The sequence below is a fragment of the Eptesicus fuscus genome, chromosome 3 (assembly GCF_027574615.1).
Source record: "Eptesicus fuscus isolate TK198812 chromosome 3, DD_ASM_mEF_20220401, whole genome shotgun sequence".
NCBI lineage: Eukaryota > Metazoa > Chordata > Mammalia > Chiroptera > Vespertilionidae > Eptesicus > Eptesicus fuscus.
The window spans coordinates 81,330,285-81,354,915 of NC_072475.1; the positions used below are offsets into that span (position 1 = coordinate 81,330,285).

At 39.5% G+C, this 24,631-nt stretch overlaps 1 protein-coding gene across 2 annotated transcripts in view; it reads right to left on the reverse strand.

The window, feature by feature from the left end:
• The window catches only part of ABI3BP (ABI family member 3 binding protein), a 256,673-nt gene extending 233,752 nt beyond the window's left edge, over nucleotides 1–22,921 (reverse strand). For both annotated transcript variants that reach the window (XM_054714049.1, XM_054714048.1), the window contains exon 1: nucleotides 22,790–22,921. In XM_054714049.1, the coding sequence (XP_054570024.1) occupies nucleotides 22,790–22,868 (79 nt within the window). In that variant the 5' untranslated portion in view covers nucleotides 22,869–22,921. The remainder of the gene's footprint in view (nucleotides 1–22,789) is intronic.
• Nucleotides 22,922–24,631: the final 1,710 nt, after the last annotated feature.

The window sequence follows — 24,631 nt, forward strand, 5'->3', positions numbered from 1 at the left end:
TAAGCAAAAGACCTTCAAGCTGCTTTCTTGTTAATTATAACTGAAATTTTTGTGGCTGCTGATACTACTTTCTGGATAAATATACATCCTTCTCCCAATATCAAACACATCGAGTGCAAGTTCCCTGAAAACACTTTCTGCTGTGAAGACATTACTTGGCGTCTCTTCTGGGACCCATGAGACGTGTAAACAAAATCCGTTGCCACGTATTTGAAAGACCTGAGAGATAAAAGAAGGACTCTTATGCTTTAACAAAATTCTCCCCACAAACACTACTTCGTTGAAGTCTTCCCATTAGAGAAGATAGACCAGATTCTCTTGCATTAAGGCTTTATTCATATAAGCACCTTTGGATAAAAGACAAACCTCTCAGATAAAGAAGACATTTCATTGTTACCAGCAATTAACATCTTACTGTGAACAAAAATATCAGATTATTTTCAAAAAGTAGGCTAGCAGGAATTGGGCACTGACCAGGGAAATTTTGTTAGAGAGTAGTGATGGGATAGTTTGGAACTGAAGCATTAAAAAGAGAAGGCAAGTCCAGAGTGAGACAATATAAGTCTTTACATACTGAGAGGGGAACATTGAGAATGTGCGTGGGCCCCAAAGGTAAAAGGTGCTTCCACTTTTGCATTTATGTCTCCCACCCATTCTGGATTTCCCCCCAATTATCACAATTGCCTCACAGAGGATACAGATGGAAATGACAATAACTGCAAGTACAAAGCTTGATATTTGGGAGATGTTTAACAGATGTTCATGGAAGTTGAACTTCACTTGTCTGTTTATTAAAGTATTTATCTTTCTTTGTCCCAATAAAACCACAGGTGTTTTTTTTTTTAATGAGTGGATCAAGAATGCAAATCATCAAAAGTAGATTTTTTAAATGGAAATTAAAATAGAAAGATGTGAGAGTTCTTGCCAGTCAAATCAACTTGCACTTTGTCAGGGAAGGAATCACAGAAATGCAGGCTGAGAGGGGTGTGCCTTCCAAAAAAGGGGTAGATAGGAGGGCAACTGAGGATGGAATGTCATTCTTCCCTGAAGCCCTGAATTCCCATCAACATTTCTGCAATCTGGTAATTTCACCTCAATAGTGCAATACATCCATGTATTTAGAGTTTCCTTGATTTAATAACACTACTATTGCCATTAAAACAACCTCTGTATATTTTAGAAAATGAAACTTACACCATAGAAATTAATGTAAGCAAAATCAAATCTTATGTGAAAAATTCTATCTGTACTAAAAGGAATCTACCAATAAACTGGTGATTGCAAATATTTATAAAGCACCCTTGACATGTGAAAACTACTCTCTGGGCCAAGAGGAGAAGTGATGGATGACCATTTAGTTTTAAAAGGATCCTATGGCAGCTGCAAATATACACAAAGGCAATCAGGTTCCCTAAGCCCTCGCTCACCTTAAAAAAAAAAAATCAAACAATACAGTTATTATTTTTGCAAATCGAGGCTTTTCAACATGTTATCTACATATGTTAATGCTGTTTTTAAAGGCAAATAAGCAGTTCCATTAGGCTCTCTGGTTTCCTTTTCTGCTTATGGTGTTTGAGGCCCTGTGAGTGAGGCACTGAGATGTTTTCCCCCGACGAATGTTAGATTTCTTAGGCCCTGGCTGGAGAAAACACCCATAAACAATAACAGCATCACCATGTTCTTTCACAGAAACAACATGCATGATCCACCTTCATTATGAACAGATTCACTCAATCCTCATTATGAGCAGATTCCATATTTGAGAATTTGCCTACTTGCTGAAGTTTATTTGTAACCCCAAAGTCAATACTCACAGCACTTTCCCAGTCATTCATGGACATGCACCGAGTGGCAAATATTTGAGTCCCTGATGTGTACACTCCACGCTGAGGTGGAAAACGGCAACATTCTGCCTCTGTTGCAGCTCGCAGCTATAAACAAGTGTGCTCTGCTTGGTCTGTTTAGTGCTTTGTTTTTCTCATTTTTGTCCTTTTTCTGTTTACAATGGCCCCCAAGGGTAGTGCTAATGTGCTGGGAAGTGGTTATGTGCACAAGAAGGCTGAGTTGTGCCTTATGGAGAAAATGGAAGATGAGCTCTATTCAGGCGTGAATATAGTGCTGTTGACTGTGAGTTCAATGTTAATGAATCAACAGTATACATGTATTAAATAGGTGTCTTTAAACAGAAACATATCAAAAACAGGATTATATATTGATTGGTTGACAAAAATGTCGTGACCAGAGGCTCCCAGGAACCTAACCCACTATTTTCCCTAGAAATAATAGTTCACTTAGTATTTGCTAAATTGGTGTTTGCAGCAACTTTGTAGAACATAACTATTGCGAGTAATGAGAATCAACTGTATTACGCTCCATGTTTTTTAGATGAGAAAACTAAGACCCAGAGAGACTAAATTATTTCCTCTCTGAGTTCACTCATCCAGTTAGAAGGAGAGTGAAGACTAAAATTGAGGCATTTTGTTTCCAAGTCCAGGGGTCATTTTCCTGCTTCATGCCACTTTTCTCTAAGCACACCTCAGTTATAGAGAGAGAAAAGGGCTTTCGTTTCTGCATAACATGGCATGCCCAGATTTACTTAGCATTCTCATATCCAGACTGTGTCTTTTTAAAATATCTTTTTATTGATTTTAGAGAAGAAGGGAGAGGGAGAGGGAGATAGAAACATCAATGATGAGAGAGAATCATTGATCAGCTGCCTCCTGCACATCCCCCACTGGGGATAGAGCCTGAAACCCCGGCATATGCTCCAGCCAGGTATCGAACTGGTGATCAAGAGGTTCCTGGGTTGACTGCTCAACTGCTGAGCCACACCCAGCCAGGCAGACTGTGCCTTTTAAAGTGATTAAAGCTTAAATTTAGTCTTAAAGCTGAAAAGGGCAAAAAACTATGTGACAGTTCGGTTTAGGTTATCTTTCTAATGTTTGGGTTTGATGCCTCATGAATATAAGATAAAGGGAGAGAGGGAGATAAGACAAATCTATTGACTGTTCTCTCTGTATCAGGCAAATGTACCTGATTCCCATATTTTATCTTATCTAATAAGGAATCAATGTAGATTTTAACAAGTTAATTTACCTATTATATTTTGGAAAAGATTATTGCTTTTAAGAAAACTGATCCCATATTTTTAAAAGAATGATGCCTAACAAGTGTGAGCCAATCTCTGAGGAGTAAAGATATGGATTCAAATCTTATCTGACTTATTCCTGGTAAAATAGCTAAAATTAAAGAAACGAAAACCAAAAAACTGACAATACCAAATACGGCAAGAATGTGGAGCAATTGAATCTTCATACTTTGCTATAAAAAAGTGCTATAGACACTTTGGTATCCTATATAATGAAAGCTGGTCGCTATGACGCACACTGACCACGAGGGGGCAGATGCTCAATGCAGGAGCTGCCCCCAGCCCGCAGGCTCCAGGTCAGCCAAGGTGGGTGCCAGCGGAGCCCCCCCCCTCCCCCCCCCCCCCGTCACCCCACCGGTCGCCCCACAGAGGGAGGCGATCAGTGGCAGCAGGGGGCAGGGTTGGCGAGCAGGCAGTGCCAGGCCAGCCAAGACAGGTGCCAGTGAGGCCCCCTGATTCCCCTGCCTGACCCCCCACAGATTGGTCCTGATCACCTGCCAGGCCTAGGGACCCTACCTGTGCACGAATTTTGTGCACTGGGCCTCTAGTTTCTTATAAAGTTAAACATTCTTTTTTTTTTTTTTTCATGACAAAACAATCCCAATCCTAGATATTTAGGCAAAAGAAATAAAAATACATGCTTACACAAAAACCTGCAAGCAAATGTTTATAGCAGCTTTACTTATAATTGCCACAAACTAGAAACAACTTAACTCATCAACTAGTGGATGAGTAAACAAATTGTACAATAGCCATATGATGGAACCCTTCTCAACTAATTAAAAAAACCACTCCCAATGCCTGCAACAACATGGATGTATCACAAAAGCACTATGCTAAGTGAAAAAAGCCAGATACCTCCTCCCCAAAAGGCAACATAATATATGCTTCTAATATAGGACATTCTGTAAAGGGCAAAACTAAAGGAACAGAAATCGGATCCGTGGTTGCCAGGAGCTGGGATCGGAGAAGGGATTGACTACAAAGGAGCACCATAGAATCTTCTGTGGTGACGGAAATATTTTATATGTTGATTGAAACTGACAAAATATAAAAATTTATGAGGTTGGATGAAACAAGGAGTAGACAAGTAGGCAACAGAGACATCTTCAAATGTTCAAATGTAGAAGGAAAAGCTAAAAGTGAGTTATTTTTTGCTTATCCTCCTAGATTAAGCTATAATTACAGAATATTTACTAATTACCTCAAGTAATGCTAAAATACGTCACATTTAACTTGAGGGTGCATATTTTAACATTTCCCAAAAGAAGGGCACTCTGGAAAGTCAAACCTGCCCAAGGTGCTGTTTGGGATCCTCTCTCTCTAACAGGTAACAGGCACCCTGTTTAGAGGCAGTCTAGGCACATTTCTCCTGTTCGGTTAGAAGTTAGTCACTCTTAAAACATTGATCTGATGAGTACTAAATAACCCAATGTATTAAAAATAGTAAAAAGAATTTCTTAAAGAATTTGTTGCAATTATTTTAGAAAAAAAGAGAAATAGGATATTGAGAAAGTAAAAATAGTTTACATTTGAATGTAGATAAAAACTTTTGGTCTTTGGAAGTTGCTTCCTTATTTGTTGTGCTGCATTAAATAAAACATTTGTAAGCAAGATGGCAAAATTGAACCTAATAGCAATACACCCTCCCTTCTAATGGAGAAGTGTGAGGAGCAAAGTGAGCCTCACTGCTGCCGTGGAGGAGGTGGGCTGCCGAGGATGACGGGGTCCCCACTTTGGATTGGGAAAGGATTCTAAAACAGCTGATCTCGTCACATTTGTGACTCCCCTAGTGGCATGCCGCCTGCTTGGATGACAGTTTCAGATCTGACTAAATTTTTTGCCTTCCCTGATTGATTTGACCACAAATAGATTCTGCTTTAAAAGCCTGAATGCTTTGCTTGCTTAACTAGCTGTGTCCACTGAGAATGGGCAAAGCAGTGGTAGAAATGAGCTGTGTCTACTGATAAAATAGCCCTTCCTTAGCAACTCTGATAAAATGCTCTGGGAAAGTCAAGTCCATGGTGCGTTGAATTTGCATGAAAAAGCAAAGACCACATGTGGCCTTGTGAGTCTCTGGGTGATGATAGATATTAGTAAAAATCTAGTCTAGATCTAGACTAGAATTTGGTCTGGGAAGAGGTTCTAAGCAGGAAGACTTGTTGTTCCTTGTGACCTAGATCATCCCATTGACTCAGATATTGATTGGCCAATGAACTGGCCAACAAGATGGCACTGCTTACCCGATTCCATGTTTTGTTACATGCTTTGTTAATAAGGTCTTAGTAATTGATGGTAAGTGTCTGTGGTTTTTCTTTGTAGTAATTTTATAAACAATTGTATATTTAAAGGGAGCAAATGAGTTGTTTAAAGCACTAAAAGCACCCATTAATGAATGGCACTGTAAGTTAAATACAGTTAGAGCATCTTTAATGTTCTGAAAGAGCCCTAGTTTACAAACACTTTCACTGTCTTTAAAAATATCTTATTTCTTATGCATTCTGACTTGGAGCTAGAAAACTTTGCTCACCCTCCACAGATAGCACATATAAAGAAATTCCTTACATGAAGTGCGTGGGTTTGTTTTTTTTAAAATAAACACTTGTTTTTAATTTTGTAGAATGACAGAGAAGGTCCTATTCAAAGCCTTCCCCCTCTTCCAAGCAAAATAAATCTTTTTTTCCTCTATGCTCCAATTCAGCCTCATTCATTTCTCGATCATAGCTGTTATTACATTGTATTACCCTGTTTAGTTCATTTATTCCTTTTGCTAGGACATAAACTCTACTGGGACAGTAACCATTTTTCTTCTTTTTATGTTTATTCCTCCTATTATAACATTAGGTGCTTATATTGTATAAGAGATAAATTTCACAAAGGCTTATGTTAGAGATATAATTATAGCTCCATGGCAAAAACTTCAGCATGAGGTCAAAGCTAACTAAGGCCTGAGAGTCTGGCCTGATCCAAATTTGTGCCAGGAGGCCCATTAGTTCCTCAGAGAATTCTGTGATGTAGGTCAGCTACAGTGTGGATCTTGGATCTGGTTCTCTTTAAGCTGTCTTGGACACAGGTTGACTCTCCTATATGTTAGCGGGACCAATTCAGACTTACCCTTGGCCTAAGGCCAGTCCTAAAATGTCTCTGGAATGAAGGACAAGGCCATTTATCAAGGCCTTAGAAAGCATGGCCCTCAAGCTGCTCCAAACCATCAAACATTTTCCATGATTTCTTTAAAAGGATATTTGTTCACATAATTTTCCAATCACTCTGATCAGCATTTATGCCATTTTTTTTTGTAATCCAGGAAAAACTAAATGATTCAAAAATTCTCCTTCAGAATTTATCTACACTTATCTTTCGCCTACAGTCAAAACTACATGTCTAAAGCCATATGCCAATAAATAAGATTATCTGTATTTCTCATTCTATTTTTGCTCCACTTAAATAGTCCTTTAAATTACAATAAAAAGGCAGCAAACACACTCTGTGTAATTACTAGTTGTTGCATAATAAGTTACCTCTAAGCTCAATGACTTACACAATAATAAGCATTTATTACTCACATAGTTGCTGTGGGTCAGGAAGGAACTTGGAAACATCATGGCTAAGTAGTTATAATTCAGAATCTCTTATGAAGCTGCAGTTAAGATACTGGCCAGGGTTGCAGTCATCTGCAGGCTTGACTGAGGTTGGAGGATGCACTTCCAAGATGGCTCACTCATATTAGTAACAAGTTGGTGCTAGCTGTGACAGGAAGTCTCAGTCCTCACCACGTGGACCTCTCCACAGGACTGCCTGAGTGTTCTCATGGCATGGCAACTGGCTTTTTCCATTGGGTGATCCAAGAGAAAGAGCAAGGTGTGAACTTTTATGATTTTTATGAGCTAGCCTCAGAAATCACACATCCCCACTTCACTTCTGTACTCTAATGGATACACAGGCCAGCCATGATTCAGTGTGTGAGGGGACAAGGGTATGAATACCAAGAGTTAAGGGTCATTTTGGATATACTTCCACATTTAAATTTTTTGTTGCAATTCAAAATCAATTACATAAAATAAACTGTGTTTGCATTTTCCTTATGAAGTTTGAACTTTTTCATGGGCCATCTCAAAGCCCTTTCTGCACGTTTAATGTATATAGTAGCAATCTTTAAAGCCACTCACTTGATGCATCCCAATTCTAACTCAGTAAAAGGCACCTGTTTAGACATGGTGTTCTTAACTTTTCTTAGCTCTTAGATTCCTTGAGAATCTCAATATTGAAGCACCAATACCTGAAAAATGTATATACCCACAAGTGTACTACTTTATGTTTTTATGAACTTCTGGAGCTCAGAAAAGAGACTTCAACCTGCAAGCTCCATACACAATGTTCTCAGCTGCCTGCCAAATACAAATGTCATAGCTAATGTTCAACAATAGACAGGTGTCCAGTATTAGCTGAAGGGCTGGCTACCAGTCTATGTAAGCCAAAATAACAGAACTTTTATATGAAGTATTAAATTCATCTTTAGTTTCAGAGTTGTATTTTTCTTTTTTTCTTTTTTCAAATATATTTTATTGATTTTTTACAGAGAGGAAGGGAGAGGGATAGAGAGCCAGAAACATCGATGAGAGAGGAACATCGACCAGCTGCCTCCTGCACACCCCCCACCGGGGATGTGCCCGCAACCAATGTACATGCCCTTAACTGGAATCGAACCTGGGACCTTTCAGTCCGCAGACCGACGCTCTATCCACTGAGCCAACCTGGTTTCGGCAAGAGTTGTATTTTTCTTGATTGACTCAGTAAAGTAAACTCGTCATACTTTATAGTGGACTTTCTTGAGTTTGGGTTACACTACACAGATGCTTCAAGCTAATATTAGGCATTGACTTTAACCTACATATACACACAAATAGAATGACTCTCACTAATATCGCAAAATGTCACCAAAATCTTCCAGCCCCAATTTTAAACATTACCCACCACCAGACAAGGCTGCATTAACTGCAAATGCTGCTGAGGACTCCAGCTAGCTATGGAAAAAGATGGTTTCTAAGCATTAAGAAGTTCAACACAAGACCTAGGTTCTCACCATCTCAAGATAAGCCTTGTCCTACAGACATATATCATATACTGAACAACGAAAAGCACAGGTTCTCCAAATGTACAGAACTATAGTAAGTTAGCTCAGTTTCTCTTAACTGCTTTCTTCCAATTAGTGCCTCAGTGCTTGGTACTGGTTATATAAAAGATCAGTATTATTTCTCCATACACAGTTAACCCCATCAGAATCATCAGTGGTAGTGACTGAACATTCAGATCATCACACCTACTAACTCAGGATCTGGTATGAGTCTAGTAAGTGTGGGCAGGGTGACGGGTGGAGGCAGGGGGGCTCTACATGCCTAAGAGATTCACTAAGTTAGTGGTTTTCAGAATGTGGTCCTGGGACCAGCAGCACCGGCAGCACCAACTCTCTGGACCCACCCCACCTCAGATCTGCTGAATCAGATACTCTGAGGGTGCCGTCTAGCATTCCAAGTTTTAACAAGCCCTCCAGGTGAATCTGATGCTCTATCAAGCTTGAGGACAACTATCCTCAGTGATTCCTTACTCCTCAATATAGTTTGAGAATTATTATCTCCAGGTTTGTTAAACAGCTGCATCCCAATGGCACAAAACACAGAGGTTTCCTTTCCAGTTACCATCTACTCATCTTGCACAGCCAGGTCCTGTGGGTGGATGTAGGTTGCAAGTGCTATAAAGGGAAAAGGTAGGTGGGAGAAAGACTTTAGATTCAAAACAGATAAACAAGTGTACATGCTTCACCCCTTTAAAAAAGCAAAAACAAAAAAAATTTCTCACAAAATAAGGACATCCCTAAAAAGAGATATACCTAAAAGGATCTTGACTCTATTAATTCTTATCCTGTAATGCCTTTTAAATTATTTTATAACATAATTTACAGGAAGTTTATTTTTTTGTTAACATCTGTAGTCCTTTTGTGGCTTATGAACTTCTGACCATGAAAAGGAATATTTGAAGTGGATGTTTCTGGGACACCACATCTGTGAGGCATGATTATGACAACGTTGGAAAACACTACAGTAAATGTTGATTGTCTTAACACAGATGCTTGTATTAAATGGATGATTAAGAATAGGTGTTGCCCTGGCCAGTGAGTGCTCAGTGGTTAGAGCATCAGCCTGCACACCAAAAGGTCTCCAGTTCAATTCCCGGTCACGGGCACATACCTGGGTTACAGGTTCATTCCCTGGCCCCGATCTGGGCATGTGTGGGATGCAAACCATCAATGTGTCTCTCTCACTTCTCTCTCTCTTTCTCCCCCCTCTCTCCCTCCCTTCCACTCTATCTAAATATACATATATAAACACATACATAAATAAAAGCAAGGGGGGAGAATAAGTATTACATAATGCAATTCAATGAACAATTTAGGAGATTATAAAACTAAATGGTATTTTTTTGTAAACAGCTGATAAAGGCACCTGGAAGTATTTGAAAAAGTACTGACATGCTGAAAAATTATGAATGTGGGGTTTCTTGCCCAGAGTATACAAAGAAGAAATTTTGACTAACCTAGAGTATGAAGTACTGTTACTTTTTATAATTTCTTTTAAAATTATAGTTCAATATTATACAAAATAGTGATTAGACATATATACCTTACAAAAGGATCACCACAGTAAGTCTAGTACCCATCTGGCACCATACAGTTATTATAATATTATTGACTATATTCCCTGTGCTATACTTTACATCCCTGTGACTAATTTTTAAGTGACTCAAGGATATTTTTTTATTTGTAATTCTGGTGATTCAGTTATAATATCAGTATTTAATATTTGAGTTACTGTTTCCCAAACAGGATAATAAAAATAATTATTTTCTCCAGTCAAAGACTTTATAAATAGTTTTGCAACTAAATTATTGACCAATCAAAAATGAATGGTGCATGACACCCAATTTAATCCATTCCTAGGGCTTTCATCTGTTTAATATTTATTTGTTTTTTATCTTTATTACAAAGTGAACCAGCACAATGCAGAATGGCACATGTGTGTAAGCACACATACTTGGATCTGGAAACCTACTTATATATACATTTTTTTCACTAGTCATTATTACTGTTGATATGATTGAAAAAGTCTAAAAGCCTACAGAATACATAACATTTCCATGGCAGATATCATGGAGTCTCCCAAGCACAAGGATCAGAACTTTAAAAAGATATGAAAGAGGAGGGCTGTATAGAAAGAGTGAGAGGGGTGTGGGATGGGAATGGGGGCATGAGGACAAATATGTGATACCTTAATCAATAAAGAAATTTTAAAAAAAGATATGAAAGAGGAGGGCTGTATAGAAAGAGTGAGAGGAAAAATTGGAAGTCACCTATGGAGAACAGCAAAGAATCAGAGGCTGGTATGTAAAAATGGTGTTAGATGCCTGCAACTGTGACCCAGTTGCCAATTAGAGGATCTAATTTCATGAGGACATTTGACACAGAAACTTGGTTTCATGGAAATGTTGGCTACCAGTCAAATGAAGAGAAACATGGCATTTGAACTAAAGATCCAACTCAATGAGCCGTTGGAAAACTGCAAAGTTCTTTGCAAGTTCTTCAAAATATCAAACTCCAACAGCAACAATGGAACAAAAATCCAGAAGCAAATCGAAAAGTGATCTTACAAAATAACACTGTAATATCTGGCTTTTATCATGCATATGTTGTTGCCATATTTAAAACCTCTTAAGAATGAACTAGTGTTAATACTAGTACATAGTTATGGCTTGTCCAATCAGACATGCACAGAGTTGATCAGATGAATGGAGATTTGTGCTTTTTGCAAGCTTGCTGATGCCAAGATAAATGAGTGAGAAACCATGGTATTTTCAATCAAGTGGAACATTTAGCATGACATGGAAACACCCACTCCTGCTTTGAAAAAATAAAAATAAAAGTGTGCATTGTCTTCCAAAGGGATGATTTCTGCTATAACCAAACAGATGAAGAGTCAGCTGTGAGGCATGAATGAGGGCCAACGTGGCCAGTAGCAGAAGCTGGGGTGGAAGCCAGGAGGAAGTTCTGGGGACTCTAATGGTGTTCAAAGAAGGGGGAAAGAGAAAAGGAGGGGATTAAGAGGGAAAGAGAGAAAGAGGCTAAAGGGAAAGCAGGGTTAGGAATAAAAAAGAGGGAGGATGGGAAAAAGAATCTAACCAGGGACTGATCAGCCAGTTGATCAGACCAACCCAGGACCTGAGTCAGCCAGACAGACTGCAGCAGGCATCCAGGGGAAAACCAAGTACACAGACCTGCATCCCAAGAATATGTGGAGGGAAAAAACATGACCAAAGACCACGACTTGTGCTCCCAAATCTTTCACAATAAAAGATAAATCTGCTCTGAGCAGGACCTTCCAAAACCCTGCAGGGGGAGTTGGACCAAGATAGGAGCAGAATGCTGGTAGCAAGAATTATGTTTAAAAAATCCATAGAGCCATGGCGCCTCTCCTCAGTCCCCGTGCCACGGAGGCTACACAACACAGGCCCCGACACAGTCACCGTGAACATCCAGCAGCGGCTTTCTTTCAGCTCAGTGTCTTTTCAGGCCGTGTCCAGGAGACCAGACTTCTAGCTGCCACAGCAGGTAAAAAGTTTTTAAAGTTGTATAAATGGCACCGAAAACTCATATAATATTTAATGTCAACTGTAATTGAAAAGTTAAAAAATTTAAAGAAAAAAAATGTGTCTGGTCCTCACATCTCCTCTTCCTTAGGTTAAGTACATTACTACCAAAAAACTCCATTAAAGTCACCCTGATAGTATTTATTAGTGGAGGCTCAAAAGGGAACTGTTATCTTTATCATTCCCTTTTTTCAAGGAAGAAAATCTGATGTTGAGAGAGGTCAGGACATGTGCCCAGGCTCACCTTTCCTCCTGGGCTTCCCCTACTAGCCCCCACCGCTATTTGCCAATATTTATCTTTCCTGTTCATAATGACACTACAGATTAGAGGAAACTCCACGGAGAACATCTTCTAACTCTTGTGAAAATGTGCGTACCTAGGGAAGCACTCTGTGACCACATGATCGGGTGGGTATTTGAAGAGGATGAGCCAGGGAGGGGGTGCTCTTCAGACTCTCTGATTCCTTGTCCTAAACTTCCTGACTGGAGCTGGCTTTAACTCCATTTAGGAAAGCGAAAGGAGAAGGAAACTCTGTCCTGTATCCCCTGCCAGCATATCAGTAACAGGACTGAATTCCAGGGTTCTCTGCCAGCATGACTCTGGCAGCCGCCCCAAACCCCTCCTTCAACGACAGAATCTGCTGCTCTCGGAGAAGGAAAGCCTGTTAGGTCTCGCACGCCCACACACACGTGCACAGTGGATTCTCAGCAAGGCCCTTGGAAAACCAGAATGTTTTCTTATCAACCAGCAGAATGGAAAAATCAAAGGATGGCATTTAAGGAGAAAGGAAATCTGCAACTCCACTCTGACAACTTGTGGGAAGCAAGGCATCCCCCAAGCTATGTCCTGGCAATGGCTCGTTCTCCACTCAGAGAGGAGAGACTGTATGGGAGACACAGTGGAATATGTTTCAGATTATAAATCATCTTACATGCCCACAAATTTTCCTTAGCATAAAACAGAAAGAAGATGAGCTGGAATGTATAAAATAGTTTGCACAACTAAAGGAACCATTCCAAAGGCAAGTCAGCTAAACTGGACCTTCTGAATACGGAAACTTATTGAACATTTGCTTAACTCCTGTATTTTGCATTGACTGAGATCATGGGGTGCTTTGTTTTTCTTAACATATTACATGAATTAATTTTTTCATATATATATACTAGCAGCCCGTTTGCACGAAGATTCGTGCAATAGACCTTCATTCACCTGGCTGCCTGCACCAGTTTTCTGCTGGCACCAGGGACCCAGGCCTTGGCTGTGGCCACCGCCTTCTGCCTTCTTTCAGGGTCGGGGCTTGGCCCCGGGCGGCGGCCTTGGCTCTGCTGCACCCCAGCCTCCCTGCTACGGATCGTAGGAGCCGACCCCCGTGGTTGCCTGCGATCCGTGCAGGCTCCCGGCTGGTGCCCAAGGCCAGGAAAGCCTCTGCCCGAGGTTTTCCCGACCTTGGGCTCCGCCACACCCCAACGTCCCTACACCGGTTTCCTGGTGGGAATGTTTGGTGGGCGTGGCTTGTGGGCGTAGCGAAGGTACGGTCATTTTGCATATTACTCTATTATTAGGTAAGACTATATTATTAGGTAGGATATATCACTAGCTTTAAGTGATATATGTGTGTTTGTGTGTGTGTGTGTGTGTGTGTGTACACACAAACACACATATATCACTTAAAGCTAGTACATGCAATGCAATGGGGTAGGTTAACTCCTACTAATGTTAGTTGAAGAATTAAGACACAGTTTTATCTAAAAGAAAATGACTTTGGTGAAGCCAAGTCATTTTAAATACTACTAATTTCAAATTCTTTGAAGTGTCTTACTCATCTTTGTAATCCTAATATGATAATTTTTAAAAAATGTTAGTTGAGTGACAAAATGAACAAAAGTAAGTCCAGTCCTGAAAAACACAATCTGCCATAGCTTTTTAGATCTGGCTTCTGAGATTTTGTAAAAGATTAGCATTTTTAACACCAAAAACGAATGTTAATCTCAATTATAAGTATTTCTTTATTTTATACAGCTTGAGAAGAAATTCTCAATTTTTTTTTCAAATAATGGTTTAAAATCCTGGAATGAAGCAGTGAATAATTAATTAATTAATTAATTAATTAAATCTTTAAATTAATATTAAAACTTAAATAGCAAAATAATTTACTGCAACTCCTAAATTTTACCCTGCACTTATCCAGAAAGGTTTATCATCCACTTACACATGCAAATTTTTGAAAAACTGTTGATCAGTGGTTTCCAACTTTGGCCACATTGGAATCATCTGAGGAATTTTTAAAAGTCTCCCACCTCAGACTAATAAAATCATAACTGAGTAGGGAAGCAGAACAGTATTGATATTTTGGAAAGTTTCATTTATTCTACGTGCAATATGGGTTACAACACTTGGGATAGATGCTATAGTATTTGTACTCATAACTAAATTTATTTTTAAAGAAAACCTTGAATTGTTATATGACAGGTGAGGTGTGAATTGGACCTCAATTTTCTCTAAAATTAATTTCTAATCTGGCCAGAAGGTGCTTGGAGTGGGTGGTTTCAGTCTGGCTTTCTTACGTATGGGCTTTCGATATACAGTCCATGACTGGAGAATGATAACGAACGTTCTATAAAGGCGATACATCTACCTTCTTTTCGGACTTCCGCAGGGAGGAGTATTAGTTGACTCTATAGGGGATGCTTGCTGTACCAAGAGGGCCTAAAATCCTCAGATTAGCTTCAAGGCTCCCACATTTCTACCAAAATCACTAGGAATACAAGTCAGGGTTTTGTTAGACTAGGGAACCCTATGGCACGCTCCAAAAATCTCACCATGGAAGGTTCTTGGTGGGGAACCCAAGCTAACATTATGAGCAGTGGAGTGAGTCCTGACTCGGTCTAGCTGTCCACAGAACCTTCACAAAATAGCCTGAAACCTTGAGGTTTACTACCCTTCTTACGGTGTACCTCCTAGGCCTTTGGGACCATCCCAACACAATAAGAGACTGTGGGCTAGAGGGAAAACCCACAGTATTTAGTCTATAAGCATCTGGGTGTCATATTAAGAATATGTTCTGTGTATAACCTAAATTTTGTGTTTTGATTCCTAGATCCTATGGAAGAATTGTTTTATTAACACACACAAAAAAAAATCTGAAAGACTAATTGGCAGTTTGGCAACTGCCACTAATGGCTCAATTCTGTGGGAAGTAGATGGCGTATCAATGCTCCAAACAGTATTTTCTCTGGAGTTAGATTTTCTGCATTCATAGTTCCACTATATAATTTTCTAGCCATTGCCCATTTTGTTGTGGATAGACTTTAAGATAACCCCTAATAATCCCCTCTTGCTGCATTCATTTCTTGTGTAATTACCAGTATGACAGTATCTGTGAGCTGCTTGTAACCAATGGACTATGGCAAGGACTAGGCCTGTCACTTCCATGATTGAACTACATAAGATTATGATTTCCATCTTGCCTACAGACTCATCTGGGCTTTTACACTTTGATGAAGCAAGTGGCCATAATAGGAAGGCCCATGTGACAAAGAACTTAGGTGACCTCTGGTCAATGGCCAGTGCAGAAACGAGTCCCTCAAACCAACAACCATCAGGGAACTGAATTTTACCAACAGCTGTAGGACTTGGAAGTGGATCCTTTCCCAGTCAAGCCTTCAGATGAGATCCCAGTCCTGGCCAACACCTTTGCTACAATCTTGTGAGAGACCTTGAAGGAGAGGACCCAGCTAGGCCAGACTCTGATTCTTACCCTCAGAAATTATGAAATAATAAATGTGTTGTTTTAAGCTACTAGTTTTGTGGTAATTTGTTATGCAGCAATAGATAATTAACATATTCCTTAGGCTTAGTTCCTCACCTGTGAAATGGAGACAGTAATAATATATATTTCATAGGCATAAGAATAAAATGAGATAATTTATATAGTAAATACTTAGCATTAAACACCATGCATGATATATAACAACTTGGTGAATTATTATTATATTCTTTAAACATAACTTTAATAGAATGCATATGTATATGCCATTTTTTCTATTTTTAGTATGTTCCTTCTTTAGGTGATACTACTTATTTTTTATATTTTTATTTTACTATTCTAGTCTCTCACATTAGATTATCCTATCTATCTTTTATCTCACTTTTATTAAGTTCATCTATTTACATTCCATATTCTTTATCTTATACCTACCTTTATTAATGACAATTTATAAAATTAGGGAACAGGCAAAGGGAATCTTTCTGAGGACAGTGACCCAGATGGCATGGTTGGTCACATCTCCTGAAAGGCTCTCCTGTCATCAGATAGCTCATTTTGGTCTCAAACACATCTTCTGTCAACTGATATTAACCTACAAAAACATTTTAACTATCTTTTCATCAAGATAGTAAACTAGTAAATGTATAATTAACACAGTCAAACCTTATTTTTAAACCTTGGGTTCTAAATATGATAGTCTTAGTACAAAACAATTTATACTTGATCAATTTTTATATTCCTGGTGAAGACCTGGGGCAGGAGATGGGGGCAGGCTAGATGGGGGTCAATGGGGGAAAAAGAGGGACATATGTAATACTTTCAACAACAGAGATTTAAAAAATTTTTCATTTCTAATACAAGTTTCTCTTATTGCAGGGGCTGGATCTCAGTGTTACCTAGTAGATGCTCAATAAATAGTAGTTGAATAGACAAACAAATCACTAAAACTTCCAGGAAACGTTAGAGCTATAAAAGATGCTAAGCTAATTTTCTGTGATTTTTGAACTTTTTTGTTTTCTTGTAGAAGTAGAACCATTTTTCCTGTGTACTCTTTAATACAGTCCCACCAATACATAAATTATATTACTCAAGTAATAGCAGAACCCCTCCCACTAGGCTTATTTTTACTCCTCACTGTTTTCCTCCCCACCTACAACCTCCTTGCCCTGAGATGAAAGAAATCCTCTCTAGCCGCTCACAACTATCAATCCCCTTTGAAAAAATGGAGTTGACCCTTGGAGTGACACATTCTTGTTTTGTCAACATGGGAGGTCTCCATGGAGAGTGAGAGCCAGACCCCAGTTGAGTGGCTGGTAAAGTTTACAGAGCAAGATGTAGGAGCCCTTCTCTCCAAAGACTGCCTTCTATTGCCTCTATGTGATCCATCTTGGGGAGTCAGGGTAGATCTAGACAAGGAAGACAAAGTTGCAACCTGTGTGGACTTCTTAGTCTTGGCTTCCCCTCTGAGTACTTTTACACCTACTGAGCTCTGGCCCCTGGGGGTTGCCTTGGTCTGGCCCTATACATATCCCTGTTGGAAAGGCCCCTCACCTCTTAACCATCCTCCTTTACCCCAACTTGAATTGTCTTCTAAGCCTCTACTTGGGTGCCATATCTATATATATAAAAGGCTAAGTGACCGACCACCCGTCCATCCTACTGTCTGACCGGCCAGTACATAGGACGCACACTGGCAATTTAAAAATAAACATTGACTCGTGCATGTGTGGTACATATAAAGCTCTTTCTGGTGCCAATTGCACACATTTTAATTTTATAATACTTCTAGAGGCCCAATGCACAAAATCCATGCAAGGGGCTCGGCCCTCGCAGCCACAGCAGCTTGCCTCCACCCTCGCAGCCCCGGCTTCATCCAGAAGGTCGTCCAGAAGGTCATTCAGCTGTCCGGTCTAATTAGCATATTAAACGTTTATTATTATAGATATTATATATACTATTTTGACATGTAATTTTTTTCAGTAATGTAATTACCACACAAATCTTTCTTCTAATTAATTTCCTTTCAATGTGCAGGAATCCGTGTACTGGGCCACTAGTTCTCTTATAATTCTTGATCCTCTGTCAGGGTTGGGTTTTCCTGCTTGTTCTCAAAGCTGTTCGTACTTCTCCCAAATCAGATGCTGATCTCACTTGATTGTAATGATGCCTATACATCCCTGTCTCTTCCAGTAACTGGTCAGCTCCCTGAAGACAAGTGCTGAGCTGTGTCTTCCCAGCCTCGGGAGTTCTGCAATGTATATGGACTATAATTTGGTACTTGAACAAATTAGCATATCTTTACATGGAGCAGGGAATTGGTACTACATAGAAATTAAAGGTATAGTCTTTTACCACTTGCTGGCTGAGTGACTTTGGGCAAATCACTTAAACACTGAGGCACACATTTTTTATGCTCTATAAAATGAGAGTAATAAAACACCTGCTTTATAGGAAAGCTTGGAAATTTAGTTAGATTTTCCACATTAAGAATATTTAGCCATAAATTACCACAACTAACTCATATGAGCTCAAAGAATGTTACCTGTGATAATAATAATAACAGTTATTAATAGCTATGAGAGTTATTGTCGTTATCATCCACCCCTGTGTGTGTTGTCCGTGGAGTCAGAGATTTCTACCTTGTCAGGTAAGAACCTGAGGCAAAGAGCCAGATGTGTCTTTCCTTTGCCACAAGCCAAGAGTCACTCCCAAGAGCCTCGTGCCCTCGGCCCATCTGATTGCACTTGTATCTTGGATGCTCCTCTGTGGCGGCTCCCTGCCCCTGTGCCTCAGGAGGACTGAGAGGTGGCTGGAAATAGTAGCCTTTGCCTTCTGGCTTATTACACGGGATTTTCGGCAAAGAGGTGTGTCAAGCCCCTCATGTCTCATTATAAGTTTTTGTTGGCTTCCTTCACTATATGTGTGTTCTCTGTGGTTTTTACTTTAGCCTGGACTCCGGAGGCGGAGGGCGGGGAGAAGTTTTATGGTGCCAAGAACAAAGATTCTGCGAGGTAGCTGGAGCACAGGGATGTCAAAGGTGTAAAACAACGTGGTAATTCTTCTCTAGGGCCTGTGTGTTATAGCATAATCCTCCTCCTGAAAAACAAGTGCAAGAGGATGTCTCCTGGAGGTTCCATGAGGCCTTACCAATCTCCAGGGAAAAGCTGATCCTAAGGCAAAGGTGCAGATTTCCACCGACAATCAAACACTGTGTTGACAACGGTCAGGCTGGAATGTGGTAGAGGCCTTCTCTCATTGAGGGCAACACTTATTCACTTGCCCCACCTTTGTGCCAAGAACTTGTCACCACATTTTCTATCCTCCAAGAGGTTTATCTGACAGTTTGGACACATGTATTATTTGGAATGCATATTTTTTTTCAGTATTGACCCACTTTTCTGTGACCCAATAATATTTATTGAATGAATACTTGTTATATGTTAGAGTCTTCACTAAAAGCTTTGCATCTCTTACTGCATTTAATCCTAAAATACTGTGTGATTATTAACATTATTCCCATTTTCAGATGAGAAAACTGAGACTTAGCAAAGGTAAATGATTTATCAAAGAATATAGTAATTGAGAAGTGAAAACAAGAAGTCTGTTAATAATAGTCTCCAACTCTAAGCTTTTAAAAAGCAGCAAAACTCTTATAATTTATTTTCTATAAGTGTGTGACTAGATATGCATAAGATATGCACTGAGTGACTTCTTATTAAAAATTACTTCTTTTTCTTATAAATAACAAAATATATATACAGGGTAGGGCAAAAGTAGGGTTACAGTTGTGAGTACACAAAACACAGAGTTTATTATTGTATTACTAGAGGCCCGGTGCATGAATTCATGCACGGGTGGAGTCCCTCGGCCTGACTGGCGATCGGGGCCAATCGGGGGCCATCTCGCCCAGTCCTGATCAGGGCTGGCTGGCCAGGGGGAGTTACCACGGGAGGTTGTCTGACCATGGGAGGTTGGCTGTGGGAGCACATTGACCACCAGGGGGCAGCTCCTGAATTGAGCGTCTGCCCCTGTGGTCAGTGTGCATCATAGCGACCAGCTGGTCATCCAGTCGTCCAGTCTCCTGGTTGTAACAGTCGCTTAGGCTTTTATATATATAAATTATTTATCAATTGTTGTATTATTTTCTATATGAACTGTAACCCTACTTTTGCCCCACCCTGTATATATATATATATATTATATTATATTATATTATATTATATTATACACTGAGTGGCCAGATTATTATGATCTCTGAGTGCATAATAATCTGGCCACTCAGTGTATATCCTGTATAATAAAAGGCTAATAGGCAAATTGTCCCCTCGACCAGGAGTTCGATCAGCAGGCAGGCCACCCAACCGCCTATGTCCCCTCCCCCTGGCCAGGCTGGCTGGACCCCACCCATGCACGAATTCATGCACCGGGCCTCTAATATATATATATACTGAGTGGCCAGATTATTATGTGTTCAGAGATCATAATAATCTGGCCACTCAGTGTACCATATTTTCCGGCGTATAAGATGACTGGGCGTATAAGACAACCCCCAACTTTTCCAGTTAAAATATAGAGTTTGGGATATACCCACCCTATAAGATGACACCCGGCGTATAAGACGACCCCCGACTTTTGAGAAGATTTTCCTGGGTTAAAAAGTCGTCTTATATGCAGGAAAATACGGTATATCTCAAATAAAACACAGTTTCAAGTCAGAAGCCCAGGATCCAGTTCTGGTTCTTCCATCAATGTAGGAAAGTTACTAAACTTCCCCTGCCCTTCTTAATTTGAAAATACATGGTTGTATTAAGTCAGTAGTTCCCAAATGTTGGCCTGTGATGAACTTCATCAGTCTGAGGTGAAATGAGAAAAATAAGAACAATGGATATATTTGCATAAATTTGCTTATTTTATAAATCTGTTAAAGTGGCTAATTTTTAATAAACAATGGTGATTTTTTTCCCTTTGACATCCTTACCTGGTAAAATTCAAGAATGTCCTCCATAGCAGGACCTGACATTAAAAACACATGTATTTTTACTGGTTTGTAAACCCAAAGGTCAGGGAACACTAAACTATGTGATCACTAGTGCACTTTCTAGCTTCAAAATTCTATCCTGTTCTTAGATCACAAATTATATTTAGCTGAGTCTAAAGTAGAAAAGAAGAAAAAGTGTTATCCCCTTTTCCCTTGTTTATTTCAGCATTTCCCCAAATGTGTTCTGCTGAAAGACAGCCCCTGGCAAGATATTATAGCTATTCCACCAGAAAAGCATTCTTAGTCAAATGAGTTTGGGAAACAATAGGTTAAAAAAGTTGGACAGGTTTCTTAACTAAGAAGTTTCAGAACCTGTAAAATTCTTATGTTTATTGTGACTCCCCAAAAGCAGACAAAGCATGAGTGCTCCCCAAGTTATTGATAGAGAGTAGCTGCTCCCCAACCCCTTTTGAGGGCAGTACACCTATTCCTGAAATACAATTTGAGAAAGACAACTTCAGTTAAAGCTAAAAGAAAGTTTCTTCGTAGCTTTCATAATAAAGAAAAAATATAGCGTTACAGGCAAGGAGACTTCCACTTACTTTATAATATTATCAAAACTATGGATATTTTCAAAAATTACAAAAAAATCCTGGATAAAAATACTTCAGATTAAAGTGCATTGGGACTAAAGAAGAATTTTGTGGCTGTTTTGATAATTTTTTTTTACCATAACATATTTTTAAAAATTATGTCAACAGATTTATACCCAGTGATTACAACATGATAATTAAATCACTTGGAATTTGCAGAAATCTGCAGTAACAAATTGTGACTATCATCCCCGCACAGTGAATAAAAGGTAAAATAAAACCAAGGTAAAAAAATGAGCCTGAGAAAACCCCTGGATTCCTCTCAACTGGTGTGTTCTTATTAAATATTTCAGCAGCAGGAACCATTAATTCTGAATGCTTGTGCTTGTGGCTCATAATTGATTTATTGCAACACTTCTATGATCAAAAACCAAAATTCTTGATAGAAGATAAAAATCTAATAGTGTGTACTTGTTTTTCTTTTTCTTTGCAAAATTATCCAATCAGAGTTTAACTTTGCCTTTTTCTTTACTTTTTATGTGATCATGTTAAATATCAACCAGCCAAACCCTTCAGCCTTCACAACTCTAGATTCAACTTTCACTCAGCACACTGAGGAGAAAGCAATTGTCACTTGGGACAAACTATCCACTAGGAAGGCTCTTTCGGATGATCTGACACTAGCAACCTTGCTTTCTGACTCCATGCCCAGCAGGGTTTTGACAAGCTTGTGGCTCTGCATTACCTCCACTATTTTCCATTGTATTTTTCCTAATCCTGCTGACTAAAGCAGTCTGTCACCATAAAATGCCTCTCGGACCTGCAGTTGGCTTCGGAAAGTGCCTTTGCAAAGGAACAAAAAAAAGTACTTGTAACATTTACGTTGAAAGGCAGGAGAAAGGAAAGCTCTTGTTTTCATGCTGAGGGGCTCAAAAGATTGTTTCCCAAAATTTTAATTTGCTTCCGATGACATTTGTAAACAAAATACCAATTCTAAAATGAGAGCACTTTAGCCAGGAAAGGGGGGAGTGTCCTGTCCAGCAGATCAAAACTCATGCAAATTCCATTGGAGAATCCTGTCTGTGAATTAACACATGACCGATGAGCCATGCCTAGGATCCTCAAACCTCCAAGTGAACAGGTGTGTGTGAGGTTTACACCAAAGATTCGAGGTTTCCAAATTAGCTTCTTTAAAACCTTAAGATAGTACTGGCTTAGTCTCTGAGAAGGGGGATAAAAACACCAAACCACTCTTTTAAACAGACTACAATGCTCATCTATATAATTTGATTCCACATACAAATACTGTAGTTTGACACAATACCATTCAAGCTCCTGTGAACATCTGCTAAACCTAATAAGAAGTTGGTTTTTATTTTTGTAATAAAGAGATCCAATTGAAAAGTAAATAACAGAGAGAGGGGGAAAAAAAAAAGTAAAAGTTTAAGTAACTCCTTCACACATTTGAACTTAGACTGTCCACCCTATAAAACACTATTCCCCCCTCCCCCAAATCTGGAAAAGCAGATCACACTTAACGTCAACATTTCAAAACTAGTATCGCTTAAACATTATTGCTAAAACACAAAACATCAGCGCTACTTGCCTTTTGGCAATTTCTGTGCATTTCCCAGGGCTAGTGCAAAACTTCCACAGAGAAGGAGACACCCCAAGCTGGACAGCATGTTGCATTTGCCACCTCACACGGGGAGTGATGCTGGTGGGTGTCCCGCAGCCCTGGAGCTGCATTTAAGTGGACTGTCTCCGGGTGACAGGGGCGGGCGGCTGCAGTTAGCCGTGCCGTGGGCTTACTCACAGGGGGTGGAGACAGGATGACATCACACCCTTTCTCACACCAAAAAAAAGAAAGGCACAACAGCAAAAACATATCATAACATTTCCTGCTAGGTTATAACTGTCTGTCTCTTCCTTCTGTGACATAAACATCAAACTTATGTTCAATCCGTATTTGTGAAAGAAAAAGTATTCAGTCAATTTTGAAACATTGGTTGAGCTATTTTTAAAAATCCAGAAAAGACATACTTAAAACCATTGGAACGTTAAAAATATAAAATAAAACCTTATTAGGAAGAAAACTGTTTTTAATTATCTAGTATACCAATCCAATTCTTCTTTTAAATGGGAGTAAACTCATAAAAATGCACTTTTAACCATTCTGAAGTTTTAGTATTATAAGAAACATTTAAAAGTGAATACTTGGCTACACAGCTATTCATTGTATACACACACACACACACACAGACAGAGAGAGAGAGAGAGAGAGAGAGAGAGAGAGAGAGAGAGAGAGAGAGATACATACTGATAGTCTCTAGATAGATATAGATGCAGAGATATAGTGAATTCATTGTCACTGATTGTCCGCAGCTCTGGTCCATGGTCTGTAATAGTATCTTTGCCCACATTATTGTAATTTAATCCTCACAGTGGCTGTATAGGAAGTATGATGATATCACCACTTTATTAGTGAGAAAAACTGAAGCTTAGACAGGCTAAATGTCCTGACAGTGTATTCTAATGGTTAATAATTCGGATGGGCTTTGCAATAGAACTGACCAGAGTTTAAATGTGTATGCCATATGCCGTTGAACAAATTGCCCCATCTCTAGCTCATCAACTCTGCTTACATTTAAGTGCTTGCTTCATGCCAGGTGCTGATATGATCAGTTCACATAAATTAAAACATTTATTCCTCAAAATAACCTAAAAGCAGTCAGTGTCATCATCTCTACTTCACAGGTGACAAATACTGGGCGTAGAGAGGATAAGTGACAGGCACAAGGTCACAACTAGTAAGCAACAGGGCTGGCATTTTAATCAGGCAATTTAAGCCCAGACCGTGCGCTCGTACTTACTAAACTTTGAAGTTCTAAAGCAGAGATGGCAGTACCGATTTCATACATTTGCTAGCAGGATTTTGGGATAGTGTTTACCATAGTACCTGACCCACAGGAAGCATTTAATAACTAACAGTCACTGAAAACAACAAAAATCTTTTCCCCACTTAAGTAGAACTGTATTCTAACTGGGTGCTTCTATCTCCAACGCTCATGTGTGTCCGCTCTCCTCCTGCTTCACAGTTCCCTGAATATAGGCCTTGCCAGAATGGCTGCATTAATAAAGTGCTTTAAATGTTGCCTGTACATTTATATTGACTCTGAAAATAGCCTGTTTCATGGGATTGCTGTAGCTGAGGGAAGTGGACTAACTCTGGTCAAATGAGATTCTAGTCGATAAACTCCCCAAAGAGAAACTGAAGAGACAGCCCTGTCTTCCAAATAAAGTGTGAGGAGGCACATTGTTAAAGTCATTAGAGCTGGCGACCATAGGAATGCTCTGGCACTGGTGACGGAGGGGATCGGGTTATTTACCAGGTCTTTTCATCTCTAATTTTTTAGTTGACGAGGCAGCTCTCTCGAACCCGAGCTTG